This window comes from Nuphar pumila, chromosome 14 (assembly GCF_984573655.1).
Source record: "Nuphar pumila chromosome 14, dmNupPumi1.hap1.1, whole genome shotgun sequence".
Classification (NCBI taxonomy): domain Eukaryota; kingdom Viridiplantae; phylum Streptophyta; class Magnoliopsida; order Nymphaeales; family Nymphaeaceae; genus Nuphar; species Nuphar pumila.
In genome coordinates, this window is record NC_143262.1 from 25,230,044 (window position 1) to 25,249,470 (window position 19,427).

A 19,427-nucleotide genomic window follows, 5' to 3' on the forward strand; every position below is an offset into this window, starting at 1 on the left:
AAAGTGTTCACAGTACGTGTGTTGCCATCACTTCTTGGCCTCTGTATCTTAAGTCCCTTTAATCTCTACCTAGACCTCTGGTCTAAACTAGGCACCATGTGTCTGATTTATAATTGACATGTTCCCCAACTCTATTTGCTTGCATAGAATCAATTTGTTATGGGTTCTACAGAACCAAATTCAAATTAAAGTTGACACAATACAATTATTGGTTGCAGAAAATCAATTTGCTCTGTGATTTTACAGAATCAGATTCAGATCAAAATTATGACGGTTATGAGAACATCACCTGGTAGGAAGCAATGAACAAGAACCAAAATAAAGCATCAAGAAGAGAGAACAATGTTGTGAAAAACGTTGAGGCGTAGCGTAGCCCTCCACCAAAAACTGAGGCGAGGCGTAAGCCTCAAATTTTTTTTTTGAAAACTTTAAAAAATATCTAAAAATACAAATAAATAAAAGAAATGCTAAAAGTCCATTGATCTGTACTAAACACTATATCAAAATGGTCTGCCAATACATTGTTGCATGTATATACGCAATAGAATGTCAAAAAATTAACACACAGAATAATGCAAGAATATTAACATACACACAAAAGCCCCTAATTTAAAGCCCTAAAATCCAATTATCTTCACCTAACACTATAGCAAAGGGGTCAGCCAACACATTTTTGCATGTATATCCTCAATAGAATGTCAAAAAATTAACACACAAAAGAATGCAAGAATATTAACAAACACACAAAAGCCCCTAATTTAAAGCCCTAAAATCTATTTATCTTCACCAAACACTATATCAAAAGGGTCACCCAATACATTTTTGCATGTATACACGCAATAGAATGCCAAAAAATTAACAAACACAGAAAAGAAAGCAAGAATAATAACAAACACACAAAAGCCCCTTATTTAAAGCACTAAAATCCATTTATCTCCACTAAACACTACATCAAAAGGATCGGCACACACATTTTTGCATGCACACACGTAATAGACCGAGCAACATAGAGAGAGAGAGAGAGAGAGAGAGTATTGTCAAGAGCCAAAGAGGCTTCAATCACGAACCAAAAGTCCACCAATCTTCAACTTGAGTAGATAACAATAAAAGTGTTCTAAGAGAATACACTCACAAATCCCATAAAAGGGATATACGATAAGGCACAATATAAAAAATATATTTTATTCAATGAAATAAGTGTGCAAAAGCATAAAATTACAAAGGGAAGAACACCTCTATTTATACAGAATGGGGAGAAGAGAGTGAGCTAGAAAGTGGAGAGAGAGAGAGAGAGAGAGATAGGGCATAACAAGAGGGAGTAAGGCCTCCCAATGGTTAGAATTCTAGCCGTTGGGAGTCAAGTCACTTCTCCCAACGGCTAAAATTTTGTTAATATATATATATATAATCTATTTTGTTTTAGTTTGCTCGATAGGGGCATTTTTGTCTTTTCACATGTACTTATAGTTGTTTTCTAGAAAGAACTATATTTTTAATTTTTTTTTATTTCTTTCTTAAATGTATTTTTTTTCTTTTTTGTATGCCATTTGGGGCCCCACTCATAGAGTTGTTGGGGCCCCCAACAGTCAGAAATATGATCGTTGGGAGCTCCCCAATGACTTTATGAGGGGAGCTCCCAATGGCCTCGTCTCACTCCTTTGCTGTATATAAATAGGGGGTGTTCCCCTTAGTTCTCTCATTGTATTCTAAGCCTCCTTCAATAATATTTTTATTCTTTTACTTGTTGGTATTGCCTTTTTTAGGCTTTTTATACTGTCTCATCATGGACTTCTTGCTTATGCACTTTTGTGCTTATTGTGCCTTTGTAATTGTCCACTATTGGACTTGTTTGATGCTTTTGCATCTTAGCCTTGTAATTCCGCATACTTCATTACAAATTCTCGCCATTGGAATCAAAGTCAAATCAGTTGACTTCCTTATATTATATTTTATATATATATACATATATATTATATTATATATGATAAATATGCATATAGATATATACATATAGTATGTATATAATAATATATATATGTATATATACATATATACTATGCCATATACACAAATGCATATATATGTACAATTCAACATTCTCCCTCAAGGTAGGATAAACGAAAGCTGGCCAAAAACAAAGTGAAACCTAAGAGCAAAGAGGGGTTTGATAAAAAAAGTCTGTCAATTGGTACTCTGATATGACATAGGGCAGATCAATAGTTCTTTGAAGATATTCCTCTCGAACATAATGGTAGTCCATCTCGATGTGCTTCCTCCTTTCGTCATGCTATTAATATTGTTAGTCAATTCCAACATTCTCCTACTACAATACATATGAGTGTTGTAATGAGAATAGTTAAATATGTCAAAAATACTGTTAATCATGGTTTATTTTTGTCATCCTCATCCCCATTAGATGTTATTGCATATACTGACTCTGATTGCGGAGATGTAAATGATAATTGCTCAACCACGGGTTTTTGCATTTTTGTAGGTGATTCCTTGATATCTTGGAGGTGCAACAAACACCAGAAGGTGTCCTTATCTTCCATAGAAACCGAATATTGTGCCATGGCCACTATGACTTTTGAATTGGTGTGGTTGCTATAGTTACTCGAAGATTCGGAGGTTTTCGTATCCACACCCTCAAAGTTATGTTGTGATAACAAGAACGTTGTTTATATCGCAAGCAATCATATATTTCATGAGCAAACAAAGCATATCGAAATGGATTGTCATTATGTTCGTAAAGAGTTCCTGAAGAAGACCATCACTTTATCATATGTGACATCTGAGTATACGGACTTCTTCACTAAGGGGCTACCATCTCCGACATTTCACTTTCTTGGCAAATTCTCGGTTGTCGTTCCATGAGTTTGAGGAGGTTGTTAGAATATAGGTAGTTGCATATGTTCATATACATATATATACATTCGTATGTACATTGTAAAATCCCAAAAAAAAAACTTAGATTCAGGTCAGACCGAACCCGAGGCCACCTCCTCTCTCTCTGCCTATTAAAGGCAGTGAGGCAAAGGGGGGAGGTTTCTCGAAACCTCCTTCCCCTCTGCTCTCTCTTTCTCTCTCTCTCTCTGCACTTTCTTGACCTCCCGTGTTCGGTCGACGCCACCACCGTCGCTCTGCTCCCTCTCTGTGGCTCGTCCAGCCATCACCACCCGTGACCGACGACAGGAAGACGTCAGCGACAACGTCACCGTCCCCCTTCCTCTTCTCTTTATCTCCCCCCCCTCGTTCGACCACCGATTGTCATCGCCCTTGCTCCAGCAGCTCGGCCAACGTCACCGATGTCGTCGCTTTCACTTGTGCCATCTGTGGACTCTCCCGTCGCCGCAGTCTTCCCAGGTAAATCTCATCCCTTTTTCCCCTTGTTTGTTGTCGGTGGACTAGAGCCACCATCGTGGGTGGCTCTGGGTCTACCAGGAGGGTGGTGCCGAGCACCCCTCCTCGCTGTCTCCTTCTCTCCTCTTCGTCTCCCTCAACCCTCCTGTTCAAGGGTCGGTGGATAGTGGTGGCTCTGAGTTTGCCAGGGAGGGAGGTGTTGAGCACCTCCCCTCATTCTTTCCACCTCTCCTTTTCGGCAGGCGGTAGGGTTGTCGCCTGCGTCGCTTCTTCTCTCGAGTGTAGGGCTTTCGGGGGAGGGGCTGCTCGTGCCTTGGTCGGTAGGGTGGCAAGGCCCCCCTGCCTGCCTCTTGTTCAGGTAAGTCGGCAGGGGTCGAGCCCCTGACACCTCTCTTCTTCTTGTTCTCGGTAGGTTGGCAAGGGTCAAGCCCTGCCACCTCCCTAAGTTCGGGAACTACGGCAGGGGTCGAGCCCTGTCTCTGTCTCCCTCTCTTTTTCTCGATTGGGTGGGCAGGGGTCGAGCCCCTGCCACCTCCCTATGCTCCCTACGACCAAGGGAGGGGTCGAACCCCCCGCCCTGTAAAACCCCATTTAAAAAAAAATGGACCCGAGCCGGGTCGGGTCCGGACCCGACCCGGGCCCCTTTTTTTTATTAGGGTTTTAAGTAACCCGAGCTCACCCGAGCTTTCGGGCGCCACAACCCCCCCCCCCCCCTTTTATTTCCCTTTAGTTTTCGGGTGGATTAGGGAAACCCACCGACGTTTCCCCTTTCATCACCCCTGGTGCCTTTAAGTGAGGCGTTGGAGGGCGAAGGGAGTCACGCCTCCCTCTCGCAGTCCTCGCCCCCCCCCCCCCCCCTCGCGCCGGTCTCCTCCCCTGCTGCGCACGTCGCCGACGCCGGCCACCGCTCCCAGGTACGCCATCCTCCCTCTTCTCTTCCTCACCCCCCTCTGTCACCTCGCCGGGAGGCCGACAGGCGGCGCACGGCCCCTGTCGCACCCTCCCACGTCCCCTGTGCCCTTCGGAGGGTCGACAGGGAGCCCTCAGGCCCCTGTCACCTTTCTTCCCCCCCCCCCCCTTTTTTTTTCTAGTGGGACTGTCGAAGGGCCGGCAGGGGTCCAATCACCCCTTCGGCACCTTTTTGCCTGTCGTCGTTTTGGGGTCGTCGTGACTCGGTCTGGCAAGGGCTGAGGCCCCTGCCATTCGTTGACTATACCAGGCAGGGGCCGCGGCCCTGCCACCTCACCGTCATCGGCAGGGGTTGGGCCCCTGCCGTCTCGTGTGTGTCGGCAGGGGCTCAGCCCCTGCCAATTCGATGATTCTGGCAGGGGCTCAGCCCCTGCCACTTAATCGTTGCTGGCAGGGGCTCAGCCCCTGCCACTTTCATTTTGCCGGCAGGGGCCTAGCCCTGCCACCTTTTTATTGCAGGCAGGGGCTCAGCCCCTGCCACCTAATCGTTTCTGGCAGGGGCTCAGCCCCTGCCACTTGGCTGTTGCTGGCAGGGGCTCAGCCCCTGCCACTTGATTGTTTCTGGCAGAGGCTCAACCCTGCCACTTTAGCAGCCCCTGCCGCTTCTTTGCGATTGGCAGGGGCTGACCCCCCTGCCGCCTCGGTATTTTTCGACAGAGGGCTCAGCCCCTGTCACCCCGCGGCTGTCTGCAGGCAAGGGCTCGCCCCTTGTCGTTTTTCTGATTTCGGCCAGCAGGGGCACACCCCTGCTGCCTCTCTCTTTTCCTATAGGCAGGCTTGTTTTTCTATTTCTCCGCATAATAATTAACGTAGCACTGTTGCAGACCTCGCATCGGACCCCCGCTCTGGCTCCACGGCCTGAGCCTCGTATCATCTACACGCGTAGACGCACGCAGTTGCATGACATCCTAAGGTAGGGGAAAGTCGCACGAAAAGTTTGTATGAACAAAATAAAATAAGACTTCAGAGATAGAATAGTTATTTTACATACCTGCTTATCTGAAAAAGTATTGGCTGGTCAGAGGTTACTCATTTTGACTCTTTTGAAATTGCATGCTTAATGTAAATTCTGTGGTTAGACTCATTCTAGAAAGAATCAAGTAGTTTAATTGGCATACCTGTTTACGTGTAGGATTACTTAACTCGTGATTGTCTGTTCGGCATGCTTATACTTTTGAAACTGCATACTTAAGGTAGACTTTGTGAATAGACTCATTTCTGGAAAGAAAACCACTGTAATTACTGTTATAACCAAACCTTAAGGCAGGTATGGTATAAATTTGACAAGAGGTCATGGAGAACCTTGAATTAGGAACTCAACACTTTATATAGATGAGTTAATGTTGGCCTCCACAGGCCAAATTTCTCGAAAGAGCAATACAAGTCATTTATGAACCAAAAGAATCATAAAACTTTATATGTTGCCCTTTCATCGTAGTCGTACCTCTAGGGAGGTACAATCGTACTTTTGGACAAGTACGTCCCATATGGGTTACGATGGTTGGAGGATGAGGTTGTAACAACCTCGATGAGTGCAATTAGCACAATGCTGAGATCACATAAATGGTGATCATTCGCCTTCACAGGCAAGATGCTCGAGTGGGTCTAATGGACCAGAGCATGTAGGATGGGGCGACGGTTAAGAAACCCCGTCGTACCCATCCGATCTTCACGGTTCATTAAGGGAGAGGATGGATGGTACAAAGACTCCGATGGACAGGTTGTTAACAACCACCCCACAGGCAAAAGACTCGGTTTTCCCCAGTCATCGGAGCTAGGGGAATTGGGATTACCATAAATTATCCTAGGTGGTAACTCCCAGGCACTTCTGCAGAAGTTGGATGCATCCATGGGCCACGAATGCCTTTGGGGATTTACTCTCTTGGTCACTGACCGTCCCCTTAGGAGCGGACTCAGTCAGCCATCCGGGTTAATGAAAACACCTGACATAATAAACCCCCGGATCGGTCTCGGCTGTTTCTACGTTTCGCGTCTGTGCGTACCCACAGGCCAGTTAATATCAGAACTTAAGGAATATCTTCATGAATAGTTGTAGATGACTGAGACTTACACTGCTTCAACTAACAGCTCTTTGCACTTATTACATTTGTTAGAATAGACTACAATTGTTTAATTGCTTAAATATCATAACTGCTTATCTCATGAATGTCCTGTTTTATTTTCATTCTACTTATCTGTTCGTGCACCTATTGGTTTGTTATGAAACTGACCCATTTCATGGGCAGGTGAGGAGTAGGACTTCACTGGCGGCCGATGGCGTGGTGCAACATGGATCAAGATTTATCTTCTTTCTGCTGACGGCTTGGCTCTGAGTCTTTTTGGAGTTTTCTTTAGATTTATTGAACTTTGGGACAAAATGCTCACTTTGTAGTAAACTGCAGATTTTTAATCTATTGCCTTATTTCTTAAATTCCTTTAAGTTGTTGTACATGTGAATGATGTTTTTTCAGCTAACGTACCCAGGATTGTTGACTTGTGTTCCTTTCTAAATGTCTTCCGCTGTCGTTTTTCAGAGTTAAAACTTTAAATCTTTGAAAGGTTTTTCGATAAGGTTTTCGAAATCACAAGTCGAAATTTTAGGGCGTTACACTCCCAGCACTACCTTTAGCAGGGGAGGGGCCCAGCCTCCTCCCTGCTCCCTTTGACGGTAGGGAATGGCCGTCCGGCAGGGGCTTTAGCCCCTACCACTTTGTCTATAGGTCGGCAGGGGTAAAACCTGTGAGAAGGGTCTTGGCAGGGGGTTTTGGGGCCCCTGCCTGCCCTTTTGTTTTCACCAGGGAGGGTCGAGACCCCTCCCTGTCTCTTCTTTTTCACAAGGAGGGTCGAGCCCTCTTGTCTCCTTTTTGATTGCGCAAGGGAGGGTTCGACCCTCCCTGCCTCTGTTTGTTTCAGGGACAGGCTCGAGCCCTCCCTGCCTTCGAGCTACACAGAGGGAGGGGTCGAGCTCCTCCCTGCTTGTTTATTGCGCAGGGAAGGGGTCAGCTCCCTCCCTTCTTCCCTATTTCGCTAGGGAGGGGCCGAGACCCCTTTCCTCCCTTGGTTTGGGCAGGGGAGGGACTGAGACCCCTCCCTGCACCCTCTTCTTTAGGGCAAGGGTATCGCCCCTGCCATCGCCAATTTTCGGCAGGCAGGAGCGAAGCTCCCTGCCTCTGTACTTTCCGACAGGCAAGGGCGAAGCCCCTGCCTCTCTCCTTGCCTTCGTCAGGCAGGGGCACAAACCCTGCCTCTGTCTGAATAATTGGCAGGCAGGGGTGCAACACCCTGCCTCCCTGTTCTTGTTGACAGCAGGTCAGCAGGGGCTCGCAGCTCTTGCCCCTGTTTCTTGCACGTAAAGCAAGTTCGTAGGGGGCACGTTGTCCCTGCCTCTACTTCTTTCACGTCAGAACAGTGGCAACGCCCCTGTCCTCTCTACCTTTCTAATTGAGATAGCATGTTGATGTCTTGCTTTTGTAGCTCGTACGACAGATCCTGCTCGCGCCCCGCGACCCGAGCCATCCATCGCTTACACCCGCAGACGCTAGCAATCTCGCAACTCCCCAAGGTAGGGAAAAATTGCACGGAGGACTTGGACAATTAAATTGAGTTTAATTAACTAAAACAGATAATTAAATAAATATATATGCATATATATATATATATATCATATATATTTATACGAGTAGACATTTAACTCAAGGACGTGGTTTCGCGATCCTTGTCCTTTACTTTCTGTCATGGTTTTACTTTGTTGTTGCGCTTTGCGCCCAGGCTCCTGTTTTTGCAAATGTTTCGTTATTGCCTTGTCATTGCAGATGACGCTCAAATTTTTGCTCATTGCATGTTCTATTAAAGGCATCCTCGTAGAGGATGCAAGAGGCATTTACCACTCTTCCTCTTACAAAAAGAGTTGAGTCGGGAGCTTAACGATACATCTTCGTCTAAGGAGAGGGATCCCTAACAGGGATCCTGGCTTTTCGAGTGAGCAGTCCTGCAAAGTAGACTTAAGAATTTAGGGAGCTGCGTAAAAGCATAAAAGACTACCCAAATCAAAGTATTTGAAAGGATGTGATTGGTTGGTTTTGTTCGTCTATTCGACATATCTCGAGTAACCCCGAATTGAGGCTTGAGCGAACTTCTTAGTGGGGGTTCTGTTGAGAAACCTGTATCCCGTCTATCGAGGCCAGTATCGAGTCATGTGAGGCATGTAGATACCCCGATAGCGGATGAGATTCTAGAAAATCGCATGTCAAATGTTGGCATCAGTTGGTTGTTTCAAAGGATAAAGAATATTAAAAGAAAAGTTTGAGAAACATTACATCTTTGTGAAACACTTTTGTTGAGGCTCCTATTGAGGAACTATACCCCTTTCATCCTAAAGTACTTGTAGTCGTGCACTACACGCTAGTACTGTGATGATCAGATAAGACGGTCGTGCGACCTCGAACAGTGTTAAATGATAATGCTGTAAACACATAAAAATGGGATTGCCTTCACTGGTAAGATGCTCATTTGGTCAAAAGACCAGAACATATAGAATGAGTCATCAGTTAACTTACCCCTGACACACTCATTCGCTTGTAATTTGTCAAGGGAGACGACAGAGCGGTACACACTCCAATTAACAGGTTGTTAACAACCACCCCACAGGCAAAGATCTGGCCTCCCCAGTCATTGGAGTTAGGGGAAGGGACTACCAGACATTATCCTAGGTGGTAGATCCCATGGACTTCTGCAAAAGTTGGATGCATCCGTTGCCAAGTACCTGCCTTTGGGGAATCCTCTCTCGGCTAAAGTCGTTCCCTCAGGAGCGGACTCAACTAGCTATTCGGGTTATTGAAAATACATAGAATAACAGACGTTCGAACTAGTCTCAGTTGTTTCTACAATTTGTTTGCGCGTACCCGCAGGCCAGTAATATCGAAACATAAAGTCTGTTCACACTGGTTGATGGGTCATGAGACTTGCTTGTTGCGTGGTAGTTCACAGCTTACGATTAAATGAATCGTCATGATGCGTTTGACAATTGCACTGCTTACTTGCTTTGAATTGCTTACCTGCTTTGAACTGTTTACCTGTTTGAAACGACTTACCAGTTTAACTGCATATCCGCTTTAAACTGCTTAGCATGCTGAATTAAATACTCTTAATTCAGTTTTCTGTAGTCTCTCTTGTACACCTACTAGTTTTTCGCGAAACTAACCCATTCTATGAGTACATGTGATGATTAGGTACACCACGGGCGACGGCGCGATGGCAAGATGGCTTCAAGATATCTTTTTCCTAATCTTAGCTCCCGTCCTGGATGTTTATGGGTTTTGTTAAGGATTTTCCTTTGGATATCTGAATTTTGTACTATTTGGAAACTTCTTTTAATGAAAGTAGTTTTTCCAAGTGTTTTGCAAGTAACATAGATTGTGAGTTTTGGTTCTTTTAGCTAACGGGCCCAAAGTTGTCAGCTTGCCTTTCTAAATTCAACAAAAGAATTATCTTCCGATGATTTCATAAACAAACTCTAAAAGGAAAGAGATTTTCTTCTAGCCTCTTGCTTGTTTTCTGAAAGGTTCGCAAGTTTGAAATTTTGGGGCGTTACATACATACACACAGTTTAGGAGTATTTTGGTCTTTTGACCATTGTATCGGTGTCGCCCCTTAGGGAGTTTTGTTTTTTTATTTTTCTCTTTTTTGTGTACTTTGTTGTATTGTAAAGGGCATTCTTGTCCTTGACAATTACAACAGCTGTCTAGCTGTTGGGAGCTCTCAACAGCTAGATTTCTAGCCATTGGGGAACCTCCCAACAGCTATATCTTGGAGCTCCGCACTCCCCCTTGTGTATAAATATGGGTATGGATCTTTGACAGCCTTGTATTATAATGCATTTTGTATGCATTTTCAAGTGAATAAACATATTTTTTATATTGTTGTGTGTGTTCTTCTAAGCCCCTAAGTAGCTTTTGTGCTTTGCCCTCTTTGTGGGATTTGTATTGGTCTCTTGTTTGAGGTGTGTGACACTTGATTTCATTACAATTGACCCATTTTCATCCCTAAGCTAGAGGAAAATAAGATGCACAAATACACCTCTGATAGAAATGCCCAAAAAGAATGGTTTTGTCTACACATGAACCCCTCAAACTACAAATGACAATGAATGAACCTTGAGATGTCATTCCATTCCTATTATGATTTGTGCCAAAATTTCATTTAACGTTCAAAAGAAACCATGTCAAGTTAACTAGAATGATTCTTTTCAAGTTTTATAAACAATATGAGGTAGACACAATATAGAATCGCTAGATTAGATTTGTAGCAAGCCTCTAATAATGCTTTCACAAGACAGATGAAACAATACCAAGCCCCATCTTCCATCATTTTTCATGAAAAGGAAAAAGAATCATGTTTTGGGAACTCCAACATGGTCCTGGAATAGAACAAATTTTACACATAATCAAGGTTGTATCGTATGGTTACCCGTATCGGTCGGGCCCCAAAAAAGATTCATATTGTATTGTATTGTAAAAAATCATAATTTTTTAATAAAACATTTCCAAAAACTCCAAAAAAATCAAGAAAATCAGAAAAAATTAGTAAAAATTCTAAAAAAATCATAACACATGAAAGACAAAAAAAACCCTGTATGAAAGGCTGGATGATGGTTAATTTTAAATTGCATTACCACCATCATCCAAATATATTACTAATCTTGCTAGGTTCAGTTTCACGGTTCTCCCAATTCTTAATAGAACATCACGAGAATAATATAGGGATCAACAAACTACTAGGGCCCCCATTATACTAAAGTCAATATTGTGTTTACTGATTTTTTTGTGTTCTCAAAATTCATTAAAAAGAACAATTTTTATTGATTACAAAGGAAATAGTGATTTTCAATGATTCCTATTTTAATAAACTTGAGATTTTAATGCACAGAATTGTTGTTATATTTACTGAGTTTCCAGTGAGTACAAAATTCATCAAATAGAACAGCAATTTTCAGTGATTGTGCTAAATGAAACAGCGATTTTCAGAGATTCCTCATATTAACAAACTACTTGGCCCTCCAATACATTGAAATTGTTGTTATCTTTATTCTTTTCTTAGTGATTCCGAAATTCATTGAATAGAACAATGGTTTTCGGTTATTACGCCAAAAAAAATTCCACAAGCTTACATAATGCAAATAAAGTAACAGAAATGATGTCTTTTTTCATGTGTTATGCTTTTTTGGTCTTTAAAACCATGTGTTATGATCCTCTACACAAATGAGGAAGTTATCCCTCAAGAGGCCTTTAAAACCCAAAAAATAAAAAATACGATTTGGCCCTTTTTAAAGTGTGCCGAAAGTGTATCATATGATACACCCTGTATCGTACGATGTGTTACGATACAGGGTTGTGTCATACGATACACCCAATATGGATACGATATACATTCATAGCGTAATACGAGTGTGTGTCGTATCGATTTTGCCCATAGTTATGATACATAGCGTACCATATTGTACGATACGGTATGATACAACATTGCACATAATATCAGTTGAGGAGAAAGGCAAAAGGGAAAATTTAGGATCATTTCTCCACCTTAACATGCAACATGTATATTCCTTGTACATAGATATGGTTATTGGTATGAGATAGGTGGAGATAATCATACACATTAGAGATCAAAAACATTAGACATAGAAAAAAAGTAGGGTGTCAAACTAGTAATGCAATGATTTGAAACTAATAAGTCTCTACAGCACTACCATGACATATCACAATTCTTTGATTGATGACTGATAAAAAATTGAACACATGAGCTGAAAACTGAATTACTGAAATGGTTGTGATTCTTGAAAAGAATTAGTAGAATTAATCAACATAAAGAGAAAAAGGGTGTCAAAATAGTAATTCATTGTACAGAAAACCAAAAGACTACCGAATATTACTGCACCATTTCATAATTCTTTCATTGATCATTAATGTGAAATATGAACTTTTGATTTTGATACTAAATCAAAATGTGTTTAAATTTTGAAATAAATGGCAGAACTAGGGGTGGACACTGGGCCGGGTAGCCCACGGGCTTTCGGGTACCCAGCCCGGTTCAGGTCGGGCTCGGACTCCAATTTCAGGACCCATCCCAATAAAAGTCGGGCCGAGCCTGGCCCTATATCTTATCGGGGGTGAGGTCCTGGCCCAAGTCTGTCCCTTATTATGGCAAAAAAATATTAAAAACAATTACCGTTTTAAAAAGTGCGTCCCCCCCCCCCCCTCTTCCGATCTTCCCACCCTTTACATATTTTCAAAGAAAAGGTTGGCAGCTGTCATCTGACAGCTGCCATATGTCAAATTGAAATGACATGAGAGAAGGAGAGAGACACATGTCGCTCTCCCTCACTCCTTTCTTGGGAAGAGGAATAGCCGCTTCCCCCTCTCTCTCTCTCTCTCTCTCTCTCTCTCTCTCTCTCTCTCTGGGTTTTGGACGGGTCACAGACATTGCCACCAAAGTCCCACCCGATTAGTGTCGGGCCGAGCCTGATCCAATAATAATTGGGTCGGGCTTTTGGCAGCTGTTCAGATCGGCCTTTACATGATCGGGCCGGCCCGGCTCGACCTGATGGCCACCCCTAGGTAGAATAAAGCACCACTTATTCATCAATTGAAAAACCAAAAACTAAACTTGTACAGAAGTGTGCATTGGTGTGCATAAGTTTCGAACACCAGTTTCAAGTGTCCAAAGCTCAATGAACTAAAAACAGGAGCATGATATGGCTGGCAGGTAGGAACGTTCAGGTAACAAAGGGTAATCTATGTCACATGGATATGGATGTGGGTACAGGATACAATGCAGATATGCTTGGTATGACACAACACTTCTGAAAAATGAGGACACAACTTTTAAAAGAAAAAAAAATACAAGTGAATACAAAATATGTGAACAAGATCATAAAAGAGAATAAATAAAGTCAATGACATAGTGTGCTGTATCAATAAAGTTTCCCGGTGTGTCCAAGTGTCATGTCGTGTGGACACGGTATACGTATGCTAAGTGATACTCACCTGAATATTTTGACTAAAGAGCTCCTCAACAGACAGATATTCATCAAGGAGGGATTGAACAATAACCCGAGCATGACTTTCTCTTCCTCCCTCATAAGACTTAACAAGATTCACCATAGGCTCTATAAGTCTTTCTTGGGCAGCTCTGTCTTTCTCATAACAAGATGCAAGGTGTTCCTGCACACAAAGATCAGTAATACATGTTAAGAGAACCATGTATTTTCTTAAACATAGTAAAGTGTAGTTCAGTATATCAATGCTGAATGTGCTCCAGAAAGACCAATTTCTCCTGTAAACTAAATATAATCACATGCATCCAGTTTCACAAAGACATCAGAGTTATGATAAAGAGAAAACAGTCTGACCTCCAGAACCCCCTTTAGCAATTTGGCTGGAAAATCAACGTTATGTGCATTCGAATTCACCTCATACCCCTTAAACTTTGTATCCAACTAGATATTTACATAGGTCAACATCATTGTCAGCATCATTTAGGATTACAAATGGCTTCGAAAAAGTAAAGGTCATAAAAGCAACAAAGTCTAACATTCATGCTACCTCATTCCTGAGATCTTTTGGAAGGCGGGTTGCCAAAACTGCCATGCACTCTTGCCATTGGAGAAAGGGCAGCTCAGGACTATCTAGGCAAATCAGCAAATCATGCACAACCTGCATAAAGATAACCATCACATAGTTCACCCCAATGAAGAGCTAACAGAACAAATAAGCAAAAAGTCAAAAAGAATGAATTAAGTCAATATATAGGGAACGCATCCATCTTTTGGCATGTGTGTGTATAAAACGCCTATATTGGTAGAAAAAAAGATAAATTTGGATTCTTTGACTACTTTACTAAAAAGAACTCATTCAAACAGAGCCAACAATTTAAAAGTGATAAGCATAGGATAGTAGTTATAGCTCCAAATACTTATCAGCAGAGTAGCACCAAAGATTGTCTGCAATTCTCCCGATCAATAACTAGCTTTCTCTGCACCATATACATATTCTTGGACCATTTCTGTTATACGGTGAGAACAAGGTTTAAGAAATACCTGATACCTGTCAGGAGTTTAATTGGATTTCTTCTTTATTTGTCTTAAAGGATTTTCTCAAAAACTAGAAAACTTTCAACTTTTTCAAGTTTCAAATTTTAGTTGAGATAGAAAAGTGGATAAAGATTTTTCTTGTTTCTCCTAACCAAGGACAGAAAAATTGTATGTATCTAAAAGATATTTTCTGCTATTGATAGCACCATACTATCTAGTAGGAAATCATAGATGTGAGCTCTAGCTACTCAACCAAAGCCCATTGATGTATTTGCATGGTTTGTTTGTTTGGACACACACTATGAATTGAGTTGTTTTGATTTTAATACTCGATTTTTAATTGTCAAATGTCAGTGCATTGCAGTGACAACCATTCTTGAAGTTATTGAAAAACATGTACACCGCAATTGCATGATCGTTAAGGTTCAAGACATTAAAACATTTTGCTGAGGCATCCACCAAAATCATTATTTTGTTGCTGACACTCATGAGATGCACCTAGAACTTTAAATTTAAGAATGAATTTGGAGATGCTCCTCTATGTGCTGTTACTGATGCATTGGCACATATTGTACTTAGCCATGGACCAGTATCTGTCAATCAAACACTTCTACCTATGGTAGATGAAAGGCTTTCTACGATACTGTTAGAAATTATTTATACTTTTCTTTTTAGTTAAAGCAGAATATAAGTTTTTAAGTGGATACTAGACAAGTACCCCGACAACAGTTGATAGATCGCATCAATGAGGCTATACATAACAAAATACCACTAATTGTCAAAGACTTGCTTCAAATCTCACCAGGGGTTAGCCCCTAACCCCTCACATTCTCTAACTAGGGAAAAAAGAGAAAAAAGGTGCCACAAAGTGAAATAGACAGTCAAGGGTTGTTATACAAGGTTTGTAAGATTAGTGTAAATTTGGATTTTTCATATTGTAAAAATTGAATCATGTAATTATATGGGCTTTTCTTATGATGATTGTGTCTACCCAAGTCCAAAGACCTAGCATTCCATGATTCATGACCCATGAGGTCCTAGTGCTGGTGGCATATTATAACCTCATGTCTCATTAAATGCAGCTAATGCTGATGAACTATATGGTCGGGCTGCAAATTGTTGCACATAATTTTATAAATATGCAGAATTGAATACAAATACTAGCCTATCCTTTAAATAAAAAGCCCTTCTACTTACTCATAGGTGCCAATAACAAAGCTTCTTATGAATTGTGATATTAATGATGCCATCCGCATTCAAATCCAATTTACAACATGAAGACCAAGCATATTCAGATTCCCATTTTATTCATGAAAAGGTTAAAGCTAAGGCTCTGATTGGATGACAAGGGACAAAACTAGGTTTTCCAAGAACCTGATTTTGCATTAAAGCCAAGTTTTTGGCAAACTTGGTTTGCCAAAAACTCAATTATGATAATGTTTGAATGAAAAAACCCTAAAAATTTGGGTTTTTATATAAAAATATAAAAAATATGAAAAAAGGTTTAGCCATTTTCCAGCCAGCCACCAGCCTGACCATTTTCTGGTCATTGGCTAGCCGGAAATACCAAAAAAAACACTTAAAAAGAACAAAAATGAGGGCGAACACATCACCGGCATAGTAGCAACCACCAACAGACCACCTGCCCGACCATTTTCCGGGTGATGGTTGTTAAGTTGTGTGTGTGTGTGTGTGTGTATATATATATATATATATATATATGCTTTGTATGTATTCTATTCACATATATATACATATGTATATATATATAGATATATTTATAATGATGTAATAGGTAAATATTCATTAAGGGTATTTTGGTCATTTCAGTCCTTGTAATAGGTTGTGCCCATTAGGGGCACATTAGTACTTTTAATTTATTATTTTTTTTGTCATTTTATATTTTTATAGGGACTATTTGGTCAAATACCAAATAGAGTTGTTGGGTTCTTTTTTGACTAGTCAACATAGAGTTGACTAGTCAATAGAGCTGTTGAAACAGTCCAACAGCTCTATTCAGACTGCCTCTTGTGTATAAATAGGGGTGAACCCCCTCTTGTTCTTTTATGCTTGTTTTCAAGCACTCTCTCAATAGATTCTTTAGATTTTTTATGTTGTCTCTCTTGCCCATAAGTGGTATTGTGTATGTGATTGTATCTTGACCCATAAGTGGACTCCATTTGTGTATGTTGTACTTGCCCATTTGTTTGTATTTGTCATATTTCATTACAGTGGCTGGCCGAAAATGGCTAGACTCCATAAAAGGCATTCATTTTTTTTTAAAGAGAAGGAAATAACTTCTGGACATTTTCCAGGCTGGTACCATCCCAGCAGGGCGGTACCAGCACGGCCATTTTCTGGCTAGTGGCTGGTAAGAAAATGGCCAGGGAGTTACTTATTTTGGAAAAAAAAGAGAAAAAACCAACCATTTTTCCGCTGGTTGCTGGCCGGAAAATGGCTGGACTATTGTCATGCCTGTCAGGCAGAACCAGCCTGGCCATCTTCCGGCCAGAAATGAGAGAGGGGCCCAAAGTAATGTGTGATAACAAAATATACTTGATAACCTTACCCCAAGTAGATGAGATAAGGCCAGATATTGGTGATATGATGACATAGAATCTTGCCAACTTCATGTTCTACACAAACATTAATCATTGTAACATGATCATGGATCCAAATTCTAAACTAAGGCATAGGTAAACTTCCAGAAGTAACATTTGCATTAATTTAGAGGTAGGTTATATGACATAATACCCATAATTCTTACAGTTTTACTCATCAAACTCTCCAAAATAAAACAATTCTACCAGTTTTCAGTAACCAAGTATTCAATCTTACAATGAGACAAGAAAAGCAATTGTAAGAACATGGCAAGAACCTAACATTGCTCAAAACTTGGAATATAGTCAGACATTGGCGATATCATGACATAGAATCTTGCCAACTTCATGTTCTATGCTAACATTAATCATTGTAACATGATCATGGATCCAAATTCCAAACTAAGGCATATAGGTAAACTTCCAGAAGTAACATTTACATTAATTTAGAGGTAGGTTATATGACATAATACTCATAATTCTTACAGCTTTACTCATCAAACTCTTCAAAATAAAACAATAATATCAGTTTTCTGTAACCAAGTATTCAATCTTACAATGAGACAAGAAAATCAACTGTAAGAACATGGCAAGAACATAACATTGCTCAAAACTTGGAATGTAGCCAAAAGCGATGAGAAAAACAAAGTGCAAAAAGAAGAGATAAGGCATCAGATAAGGATATCAACTTTGTCAATATTATGATCGTATCCTGCAAGAATCATCCGTGCAGCATTTATACTAGCAGCACATCGCTGGTGGACCTTTCCAGCTACTGCAGTGGGAGGGCCAAGAAGTGGAAAACATCCGTGAAATGGCTCAGCTTTCCTTACAGCTGAAGGATCATCAAGATCAAGCCTAGCTATAAGATCACCTGCCTGAAGAATATTATTGTTTTAGCTCATCCATATAAATGAAGACCTGCCAGACCTCCAAACTCAGAGGACAAGACTCAACCTCATATAACAGAAAAAACTGTAATTAGAGTGGAGTGTAGAATTTAGACAAAAAACTAAAGACAACACTTCAGATTTTTTTAACAAAACCACTAGAAATTCTACATAGAAAATTACCTGCATAGCTTGGCCCTCAGACATCACAAAATGGATGGTTCCAGAAACAGGTAACAACAGTGGCATACACATCTTCATAACTTCAACTTCTGCATATGGTGCATCAGTATCGACATGACTGCCATCTGGCACCAAGAAACGAAGCAGCTTGCATGGTGTTTCAGCCACTAGCTTAGAAGGATCATGATCATTCTGGCAAGATAGAATGTCAAGGAAAACAAAGATAAGTTTAAGGACAAAATTGTGTATGAAAATCTATGAAATGATAATGTAATTTGTTAACTAAAATCACTATATAAATGAAAATATGGAAAATGCCAAGATATTTTAATTGCAAGCTTGGTACTATGTTTTCATGTCTGAACCATAGACGGCAGGCATGCACACACACATGCATCATGCATGCACATGCACACGCGCACACACTCATGCACACAAACATTCATCTATATAAATATGCATATGGGAGCTTCTGTGGTGGTACTGTACCACCATAACTTACCGTGGTACGCACATGATTTACATAGATCTAAGCTCCAAAAGCAAAATCAAACCTTTGGATGATGTATAGCATGTTCTATTTACTATTTGCATGTGTTAAAGTTTACTAAAATAGGATGTTTTATACCATTTGTAAATTACCCTTATTTTTATGAATTGTGAGCCATTGATTTTTCACCATCGCAAAAATGAATCTTATGGTGTATTAGACTTGATAAACCATCTAACATATTAAATAAACCATGCTAAACACATCTGTACAGTTAGATTTACCAATTGGTAGCTAGATCCATACAAACAAAATGGTACAGAACCACCATATATTTTCTCTCTCTCTCTCTCTCTCTCTCTCTCTCTCTCTCTCTCTCTCTCTCTCTCTCTCTCTATATATATATATATATATATATATATATATATATATATATATATATATATATATATATATCACAAATCTTTCCTATTAAAGAAAAAAATCTCATATCAATGCTCTATAAAAGCAATGTCCACAGATGAGTGGCCTATATTCTTGTTCAAACTCTGATCATTTTCTACTTAAGAGAACAAATTTAACAAAATATAGTAATAAATACATAAAAGATGGAGAGAAGGATTTACCTGTAGCAAGCATGTTCTTCCATCAATGAGGAGGCGAGTACCAGCAGCCTCTTCCTCTGCATAAATAACATGGCTATTGCCATCCAGCTGTGACATAGAGTTCTGTATCAGCTAAACTTTAACATAAATATCAAACAGCATGAAGAACCTTCACTTGTATTTGAATCAGCATTTAGATAACTGGAAATCAAAAGAAGGGTCTAAAACTAAAGTTCTGGAAAG

The 19,427-nt window shown here is 40.6% G+C and overlaps 1 protein-coding gene across 4 annotated transcripts in view; it reads right to left on the bottom strand.

Moving 5' to 3' along the window:
• Positions 1–19,427, bottom strand: part of LOC149816653 (acetyl-CoA carboxylase 1-like) — a 40,798-nt gene that overhangs the window by 8,540 nt on the left and 12,831 nt on the right. For all 4 annotated transcript variants that reach the window (XM_089986576.1, XM_089986577.1, XM_089986574.1 and 1 more), the window contains 6 exons: positions 19,206–19,292; positions 18,090–18,281; positions 17,706–17,894; positions 13,929–14,039; positions 13,736–13,822; positions 13,371–13,547 (listed from right to left, as the gene is read on the bottom strand). In XM_089986576.1, the coding sequence (XP_089842702.1) occupies positions 13,371–13,547; positions 13,736–13,822; positions 13,929–14,039; positions 17,706–17,894; positions 18,090–18,281; positions 19,206–19,292 (843 nt within the window). The remainder of the gene's footprint in view (positions 1–13,370; positions 13,548–13,735; positions 13,823–13,928; positions 14,040–17,705; positions 17,895–18,089; positions 18,282–19,205; positions 19,293–19,427) is intronic.